This window comes from Borostomias antarcticus, assembly GCF_949987555.1.
Source record: "Borostomias antarcticus genome assembly, chromosome: 11".
Lineage (NCBI taxonomy): Eukaryota > Metazoa > Chordata > Actinopteri > Stomiiformes > Stomiidae > Borostomias > Borostomias antarcticus.
In genome coordinates, this window is record NC_140244.1 from 26200805 (window position 1) to 26210804 (window position 10000).

Genomic DNA, 10000 nt, shown 5'->3' on the forward strand with positions numbered 1-10000 from the left:
GATGTATGAATGGAAACTGAATTGACCTCTCCCTGACCCCGTAGGGGTGGACGCCACCAGAGACTCGTTGTGGAAGAATGAACGGAGAGAAAGAGAGGGGGAGGAGAGAAAGAGAAAGAGTGGGGGAGGAGAGAAAGAGAGAAAGCACCGATGGAAACAGAACGACAAGAAATAAGGGAGAGAGACAGAGGAAAGAGAGGGGAGGTTCCAGACAGGATACAGAGAGGAGGGGAAGAGGGAGAGAAGGAGAGAGGGATGGAGGTAGCTAGGGAAGAGGGAGGAGGAGGAGAGAGAGAGGGGGATGGAGGGAGCTAGGGAAGAGGGAGAAGGAGGAGAGAGAGAGAGGGATGGAGGGAGCTAGGGAAGAGGAAGGAGGAGGAGGAGAGAGAGAGAGGGATGGAGGGAGCTAGGGAGGAGCAGGGGGTGGAGAGAGAGAGAGGGATGGAGGGAGCTAGGGAAGAGGAAGGAGGAGGAGAGAGAGAGAGAGGGATGGAGGGAGCTAGGGAGGAGCAGGGGGTGGAGAGAGAGAGAGGGATGGAGGGAGCTAGGGAAGAGGAAGGAGGAGGAGAGAGAGGGATGGAGGGAGCTAGGGAGGAGCAGGGGGTGGTTCACGGCCTCCTGGTGGGAGGAGGAGAGAGAGAGAGGGGGATGGAGGGAGCTAGGGAGGAGGGAGAAGGAGGAGGAGGAGAGAGAGAGGGATGGAGGGAGCTAGGGAGGAGCAGGGGGTGGTTCACGGCCTCCTGGTGGGAGGAGGAGGAGAGAGAGAGGGGGATGGAGGGAGCTAGGGAGGAGCAGGGGGTGGTTCACGGCCTCCTGGTGGGAGGAGGAGGAGAGAGAGAGGGGGATGGAGGGAGCTAGGGAGGAGCAGGGGGTGGTTCACGGCCTCCTGGTGGGAGGAGGAGGTGAACAGAATCTACCTAAGCTGTGAGGGAACCTCAAGCACCGCTGCAAGAATTCTGGAACAGAGTGAAGTGAGCGTGGAACAGTTACTCTTCCCGACGGGGCAGGAGAACGCCAGCGCTAGAGAGCACGGGCAGAAACAGTCAGCGAGCCGAGAACCACGACACAGAACCACCAACACACACCCGGCAGAAACAGTTAGTTGTTAAGCAGAGAGCCCAAAAACACGCTGGATTCTAGACGTTGTCGCGCGATCTATCTGTGCACAACGCTTCAGTGTTCTTAACCTGGTTTAAAATAATATCGTTCTAATTTCTCACGTTAGCACAGAACCTGTCGTCTGAAATTTGCGGTTGGCATTGGGCTCAACTGTCCAGTCAGTGAGCAGAGAGAGCAGCAGTCTACTAGCCAGTCAGGAAGGTCTACTAACCAGAGTCAAGCAGGTCTAAGGCAGGACTAAGGCAGGTCTAAGGCAGGTCTAAGGCAGGTCTAAGGCAGGTCTAAGGCAGGTCTAAGGCAGGTCTAAGGCAGGTCTACTAAGGCAGGTCTAAGGCAGGTCTAAGGCAGGTCTACTAAGGCAGGTCTACTAAGGCAGGTCTAAGGCAGGTCTAAGGCAGGTCTAAGGCAGGTCTACTCAGGCAGGTCTAAGGCAGGTCTAAGGCAGGTCTAAGGCAGGTCTAAGGCAGGTCTACGGCAGGTCTACTAACCAGAGTCAGGCAGGACGCTGGGTCTAATGGCCGCTTCCTTCTCCAGCTGAATGTCTGGAAGTGCAAATATTGATGTAGCTGGAAGAGAGAACAACTCAGGTTAGACTTTCACTAATGATGGGAGTGAGTGTGTGTGTGTGTGTGTGTGTGTGTGTGTGTATGTGAGACTCACTGTCGGGCAGTGTGACGACTCTCTCTCCCAGGTTGTGGAAGTACAGGTGTCTCATGGCGTCCTCCGCTGAGATGCGCTTCTTTCCCTCAAACTGCAACACACACACACAAGTACATACGCCCACACACACGTACATAACCACAAACGTACACACACACACACACACAAATTGAGGAAAGAGCCACACACATACACATTGATAATCTAAACGCTGACTGTTCTTTGTCTAAGTGCACTTCAACTTTTCTAAATGTCCCAAAGTGGGCAGAATGAACCCTGCCTGCTAGCTGAGTCAAATCAAGCGCCCCCTGTGTCCTGAGAACCCACCTGCAGCAGCTTAGACAGCAGATCCACTCCTTCATTGTCCAGTCTGGGGGAGAACACAACATTAGAATATGAATGAATGAATGAATGAATGAATGAATGAATGAATGAATGAAAAAGTTAATTTTTGGAACATGTCAACATTTAGATGAGATAAATAACAAATATTAATCATGAATTTGACAACAAACAGAATATCTCAAATAAATAAACTTAAGTAAATAATTACAAAGAAACAAAGCATTGTACATTATTAAGTATTAAGAATTTTATATAAAATTAAATTATATTAAATTAAGAATTTAAGCATTTAATCAAAATACAGTAATATCAACTGAGACAAGTGTGACTGTGCCCCTTTAACCCTAATGGCCAAACTATATCAGACCGTGTTCCTGTTGTCTCGTGAATTTAGTATGTGTTCAGTCACTATGAAGTGTTCAGTCACTGTGAAGATCTCTCTCTTTAAAGCTTTTTGTACGCCTGTGGTCCGCCCTGAGATTGGGAGGTCGGGGGTTCGATCCCCGGCTGAGTCATAACAAAGGCTATAAAAAATGGTACCCAATGCCTCCCTGCTTGGCACTCAGCATCAATGGTTGGATTGGGGGTGAGTCCCTGTGACATACTAGCGTCATGGTAGCCAACGCTAGCTCACGCTAAGGAGTCAGGAGATAGAACCCTACCTATGAGGTCATGGTAGCTAACCCTAGCTCACGCTAAGGAGTCAGGAGATAGAACCCTACCTATGAGGTCATGGTAGCTAACCCTAGCTCACGCTAAGGAGTCAGGAGATAGAACCCTACCTATGAGGTCATGGTAGCTAACCCTAGCTCACGCTAAGGAGTCAGGAGATAGAACCCTACCTATGAGGTCATGGTAGCTAACCCTAGCTCACGCTAAGGAGTCAGGAGATAGAACCCTACCTATGAGGTCATGGTAGCTAACCCTAGCTCACGCTAAGGAGTCAGGAGATAGAACCCTACCTATGAGGTCATGGTAGCTAACCCTAGCTCACGCTAAGGAGTCAGGAGATAGAATCCTACCTATGAGGTCATGGTAGCTAACCCTAGCTCACGCTAAGGAGTCAGGAGATAGAACCCTACCTATGAGGTCATGGTAGCTAACCCTAGCTCACGCTAAGGAGTCAGGAGATAGAATCCTGCCCTATGAGGTCATGGTAGCTAACCCTAGCTCACGCTAAGGAGTCAGGAGATAGAACCCTACCTATGAGGTCATGGTAGCTAACCCTAGCTCACGCTAAGGAGTCAGGAGATAGAATCCTGCCCTATGAGGTCATGGTAGCTAACCCTAGCTCACGCTAAGGAGTCAGGAGATAGAATCCTGCCCTATGAGGTCATGGTAGCTAACCCTAGCTCACGCTAAGGAGTCAGGAGATAGAACCCTACCTATGAGGTCATGGTAGCTAACCCTAGCTCACGCTAAGGAGTCAGGAGATAGAATCCTGCCCTATGAGGTCATGGTAGCTAACCCTAGCTCACGCTAAGGAGTCCGGAGATAGAATCCTGCCCTATGAGGTCATGGTAGCTAACGCTAGCTCACGCTAAGGAGTCAGGAGATAGAACCCTACCTATGAGGTCATGGTAGCTAACGCTAGCTCACGCTAAGGAGTCAGGAGATAGAATCCTGCCCTATGAGCCACTAGGGTCCAGAACCATTGGTTCTCAAGGCTACTTACTTTTACTATATACTGACTCTACAGACTAAGCAGTATGCTTAGTAACTATTTGTGCACTATCCTGTTAGTCATGTCTCTCTTTAAAGTATCTAGCCCATGTTTACTGCTCTGTAAATGTTCTTAGCCAAGACAAACATTTTCCAGGAGCTCACTTTTCTGGCCCCCGGGTGAAACTGTTTTTTTACATCCCTCTGGAATATGTAGGGGTGGGACCGATGCCCCCCCTCATTGCCCTCTGTAAAGCGCATTGTGTTGCCTCTGTGTATGAAATGCGCTATACAAATAAAGTTTGATTTGATTTGATTAGATTATGCGGAGTCTCCCAGGGGTTGATGCTGACAGTGTGAGGCTGCTGGTGAGGCTCTGGGAAGCTGCGGGGTCGAAGGTCGTTTGGTCTTGCTGGACTCACCTGCTCTGCGTTGGTGCTGAGTCTTATTTATAGACGAGCCTGTAGGGTCTGAGTCAGCAAACGCCGTAAGCAACCCTGTACGCGGTTCTGTCTGGTTCTCCTCCAGAATGTGGAACCGTTCTTGTCCGTGTACACGAGTCTGATCGTCGTGGAATGTCTTTGTATCGTATGTTTTGTATTTTTTCTTTTCTCTTTTTATCCATTTTCTGTATTTTGTATTTTATTGTGCTATGGACCTCCCATGGGGTGTGTCTTCAATAAAGTTTGAATTGAATTGAATATCTTATCAGAGTACCCGACATGAGCCGAGCCGTCCAATCGGAACACAGCATTAACCAAACCGTCCAATGATCAATGAGGTGGGCGGCACCTTGGGGTGTGGTTGTGCAGGCGGTCGGCACGGTAACGAGGGTAGCTGTAGGAGATGAAGTCCTCGTTGGAGGTGATACCAGGCCAGGTCTCCTCTGTGGGGGTACCTGTAACACACACACGCGCGCGCACACACACACACACACACACACACACACACACACACGCACACGCACACGCACACACACACACACACAAATTAGACTTTCAAGTGATAATAGTGACATCTTATCTTGACCGTTTGTGTGTGCGTGTGTGTGTGTGCGAGTGTGTGTGCGTGTGTGTGTGTGTGCGTGCGTGTGTGTGTGTGTGTGTGCGTGTGTGTGTGTGTGCTCACCGAGCAGTTTGAAGATAAAGTGCAGTTCCTCCTCCACTGTTGAGCCAGGGAACAGAGGACGACCTGTAGACATCTCATAGAAGATACACCCCACCCCCCTGGGAGAGAGAGGGAGGGAGGGAGGGAGGGAGGGAGGGAGGGAGGGAGGGAGGGAGGGAGGGAGGGAGGGAGGGAGGGAGGGAGGGAGAGAGGAAGACAGGAGGTCGTTGAAAGGGAGGGAGAGAGAGAGGGAGAAGTCAGTTTCACTGTCAAAATTCCATTTAGAAACTTAATCATCATCTTTATATGGCCAGAGTGTTGTGTGTTTAGCCTGTGTGTGTGTGTGTGCGTGTGTGTGTGTGTGCGTGTGTGCGTGTGTGTGCGTGTGTGCGTGCGTGTGCGTGCGTGCGTGTGCGTGCGTGTGTGTGTGTGTGCGCGTGTGTGTGTGTGTGTGTCCTCACCACATGTCGATGTGTGTGGAGTAGTCAGTGCTGCCCAGCAGGATGTCAGGGGGGCGGTACCACAGAGTCACCACCTCGTTGGAGTACGTCTTGGTGGGAATGGACTTGGCCCGGGCCAGACCTGGGACAAACAACATGGTCCAGTTAAAGAGAAGCTGGGCCGGGCCTGTGGGTCAGCTGTGGCTCAGAGGTAGAGCGGGTCGTCCAGTGATCGTAGGGTCGGTGGTTCGAATCCCGGCTTCGCCTGTCCACATGTTGAGGTGTTCTTGGGATGGTGTGTGTGTGTTTCTGATTGAAATGCTGGTGGTGTGAATGTGTGTGTGCATGTGTGTTTGTGTGGGTGTGTTTGTGTGTGTGTCTGTGCGAGTGTCTCTGTGTGTTTGTGTGTGTGTTTGTGTGTGTGTTTGTGTGTGTGTGTGTGTGTGTGTGTGTGTGCTCGCATGTATGTCCGTGACATTTCCAGTGGGCTAACCAGCTCTGGCAGAGAGTTAAATGGCCCAGAAAAACCACATGTCCAACAGAGATGCCCCCCCCCCCCCCGACCCTCTCCAGAACAGACATGCCCCCCCTCCCCCCCGGCCCCTCTCAAGAACACCAAATAGCCCGGCACCAGAGGCACTGGACCCCTGGGGGCCAGGCTTAATCCTGGATGAGGCCACTGCTGACTTTTTGGAGCGGCTTCAATAACTGCGTTTTCACAGAGAGACGCCAGGTGAAAACGCCAGTTGTCTGTTTTCCTCAGAGAGACTGGCGTTCCGTGTTTACGATCACTGCTGACAAGACTCTTAATCACCACGCGCTGCGTCGGCCAGCTGGGCCCAGGCCGCCTCGCTGGACAGGACACACACACACACACACACACACACACTGACCTACAGACATCCTGTCAAATAAATATCGAAGGGAAGTTTCCCAGACGCAGATCAAACCTATGAAAACACGGCGCTGGAGATTCTCCCCAGAAAGGGCTTCTGAGTCCCACATGGCTGTCCCCTTCGGGGGCCGAGCCGCTGGTATTACTTTACAGTCCTCATCGTTTTGGTAAATGAATACCATCTGATGTTGGAAATAATCCCAGGGTGCGTGTGTTACTGTAGATGACGTGTGATCACACAGGAATCTCACCCAACTACAACCCCCCCACCGAGGGTTGCTCTAGACAGATAGAAGACCAACTGATTCTGAACCCGACTGAGTTCTCTTGCCAGGTTAAAAGCTAAAAACAACCGGTTATTCATGCAGTATTTGCAAGGGTTTGTCCTGGTGCTAATGATAATGCTAATATCTGAGATATGAGAGGGGAAGCCAGTTCACCGTCTTGTTGTCAATGACCAAGATATGGTAAATGGTAAATGGACGGCACTTATATAGCGCTTATCCACCTTAGCGGCACTCAAAGCGCTTTACAATGGCCTCTCATTCACCCTTTCACACATACATTCACACACCAATGGCGGTAGCTGCCATGCAAGGTGCTAACCTGCTCATTGGGAGCAATTTTGGGGTTAGGTGTCTTGCTCAAGGACACTTCGACATGTGGACAGTCGGAGCTGGGATTCGAACCACTGACCCTTCGATCATTGAACGACCGCTCTACCAGCTGAGCTACAGCCGCCCCAAGATATCTGCTCTTAACCAAGAGACTGTCTGGTGGCACTGACTGAAGTCAGTAGATATCTCTCCTTAACCTAGAGAATCCCTGTAGATATCTCCTAGAGGATCTCTGGCGGTAGTGAACGAAGTTAGTAGATATCTCCTCTTAACCTAGAGGATCTCTGGTGGTAGAAGTACTGACCCAAGTTAGTAGATATCTCTTCTTAACCTAGCTAGAGTCTCAGTAGATCTCTCTCCTTAACCTGGAGTATTTTTGGTGGAGGTACTGACCGAAGTCGGCCAGTTTGAGCTCGCCGCGCTCGTTGATGAGCAGGTTCTGGGGCTTGAGGTCGCGGTGCAGAACCTTCCGGTGATGGCAGTAGTTCAGACCTCTCATCAGCTGGAACAGGAAGAGCTGGAGGGGGAGAGAGAGCAGAGAGAGAGCAGAGAGAGAGCAGAGAGTGTGAAGCGTGAGACTGCGCACAACTTGTTTACATGAACAGGCACGGGTTCCCGGCAGGGTGATGCAGTAGATCAATAACAGAACCGGCGCTCACGAAACACACTAGAGTTCAAACAGACACATTTAGGCCTCAAGCCTCAGCAACTGCCTGTTAACCCTTTCAGTACATTTCCAACATTTCGAAATATTAATTGGATGTTCCCTCTATTACTAGAAAGCACAGTTTCTCAGCTTTCAGGGAGTGTTGGAATTTCTTAGATTTTTTTACGATATTTTTTAACTATTTTTTTTGTGTGATATTTTTACAATTTTGCCAATGACGCGGTCGTATTCAAAGGGTTAAACTCTGAAGACTATACTGTCTATTTTCGGGAGTGAGTGCAGGTTTTTCTCTTCATCGGGCAGAGCAGAGCGACAGTTAGAAACACGACGGCACTACTATAGCTCTTCTTCTCATTCGATTCAAATCCCAATAACTTTATTGTTCCTGTGAGGGAAGAGACGACGGCTGTAGAGTGTCAGAACGGTGCAGATTAACCGAATCATTCAGTACTCATGTTACCAAATCCTTTTAATGTATCGAGCTAAATCTATTAGATCCGTCTTCTGCTCTGTCGGCAGTGTCAGAGTCTCACCTTCACATTGTGGACGTGGATCGAGTTGCCACAGTCGTCTAGGTACTGTTTCAGGTCTTTGTCCTGGGAGGGAGAGAACACACATTAGCTACTAACAGTACACACATGTATCCCTGACGCACACGCCTGAGGTGGGCACACATGGACCATGCTATCTGAGGCGAGGCATGTTGACACGCCATGTAAAGTAGACGGAGGGTAAGCTAATAGCTTAAATGTGTGTTTGTGCATGTCAGGCAACTCATGTTTCCTGTGTGTGTGTGTGTGTGTTTGCGTGACTCACCAGGTACTCAAAGACCAGCGTGAGAGATTTTTGCGTGTGGATGATGTCATGCAAGGTGACGATGTTGGCGTGCTTCAGATCCTTCAGCAGGGACACTGGAACAAACAAACACGCAAACAAACACGCAAATAAATAAACAAACAATCAAGTCAAGTTCCATGTTACAAGTTTCCAAAATAAACTAGATAACTTCCCCCCTCTCAATGTCTCTACATGGTTGTTGAGCAGCCGGTAGCAGCTGTGTTGATGCGAGGCCCTCCCTGGAATCAGCCTCGCCGGTAGCCACCGCCACGCCCGTCTCCAAAGCCGCCGCCCGGCCCCGTTTAGACGAGCTAAAACAGCAGCTCTCTCTCCTGGGAGAGACCACAGACTGACCTGTCATGGCCGAGCTGTGGGGGAGAGGAACGTACTTCCACCCGTCCCGTCACGCTTAGATCTGACACCGGGCAGGAAGCAAGGAAGCACCAGCGAGAGAATTCCAAGCGCTTCCTGGAAACGGACTTAGCGAGTGGCGTGCCGGGGCTCTGCTCTCCGGTTTCCGAGTTGACGCGCGGGGGTATTTATAGCTCGGGGTCGGCCGGGCCTGCTGGACAGAGAGGTGTCTGGGGTGGGCGGCGTGCCCAGGGTGGAGGTGTCTGGGGTGGGCACAGCGCCCGGGGTGGAGGCCCCGATCCCCGTCTGGAGGTCTGTGTCAGGCCTGGCCCGGGACAACATGCTATTTGTAATTGCTTTCACTTGCTTTTCGGTGCTCGACTACTCATGTCTGGAACAATGGGACAAACGGGCTGTTCCCAAATATATGAGCCCCACCGATATGACACCCGAGATATGCGCATGTGTTCAGGCCGGTAGGGCTGGGTTTAAAAAATCAGAATCAATTCATGAATCCCAAAAGCGATCTTTTATTTAATGAATGAATGAATAAATGAAGGAATGAATAGTTCATTAATTCATTCAATGATTCATTCATTCATTCATTTTTGGAAATCAGTATCGATACCCAGCCCTAGTATTGATGTGTTGCATAACTTGGCAGTCATGTAATTAGGGTTACAGCTAAAAAAACAGGTTTTAGTAACACTAACCGAATCGATATTGAATTGAATCGTGATAATCGATTCCGAACCTTGTGAATCGGAATAGAATCGATTCTTGAAATTCGACTCGATACCCAGCCCTAAAGGCCGGTACAGTATATGCACTGGAGTAGTGCTGTGCAGTGTAGGGGCTGGTGTACTTATTTGATGTGATCACACTGGGTGAATTTAAATCCATTTTAAAAGACGATGAAACCAGCTCTCCTGGTCAGTGAAACCGTGTTTGATAACTTGCCCTCAAACTGATTCTTACTGTGAAAGTATGTCTCTCTGTATTGTCTGTTGTTATGTTTCTTTTATTGCTGTAACTTTGTTTCTGCTGCCTTCTTGGCCAGATCGCTCTTGAAAAAGAGATTTTAATCTCAATGATGCCTATCTGGTTAAATAAAGGATTTGATTTGACTGATTGATTGATTGATTGATGGAGTGGAATATCAGTTGGGGCAGGCGTATGTGCTGGAGTCATATTCTGTAGAACCTCAGACATCTGGACCTCTGAGATCCGAAAGGGAGTCAAAACCAGTAGTGTGTGACGTGACAAAATGGCCAGCACAAAATTTATAGTGTAGTTGGTT

At 49.6% G+C, this 10000-nt stretch overlaps 1 protein-coding gene across 1 annotated transcript in view; it reads right to left on the reverse strand.

Annotated features, from left to right (window-relative positions):
• Positions 1–1602: 1602 nt before the first annotated feature.
• Positions 1603–10000, reverse strand: part of cdk16 (cyclin dependent kinase 16) — a gene marked incomplete at its 3' end in the record, with an annotated part of 24812 nt that continues 16414 nt past the window's right edge. The window contains exons 8-16 of the mRNA XM_084446216.1: positions 8329–8423; positions 8046–8108; positions 7239–7362; positions 5355–5475; positions 4915–5012; positions 4579–4684; positions 2107–2149; positions 1780–1870; positions 1603–1685 (exon numbers count right to left, since the gene is read on the reverse strand). Coding sequence (XP_084302342.1) covers positions 1603–1685; positions 1780–1870; positions 2107–2149; positions 4579–4684; positions 4915–5012; positions 5355–5475; positions 7239–7362; positions 8046–8108; positions 8329–8423 — 824 coding nt within the window. The remainder of the gene's footprint in view (positions 1686–1779; positions 1871–2106; positions 2150–4578; positions 4685–4914; positions 5013–5354; positions 5476–7238; positions 7363–8045; positions 8109–8328; positions 8424–10000) is intronic.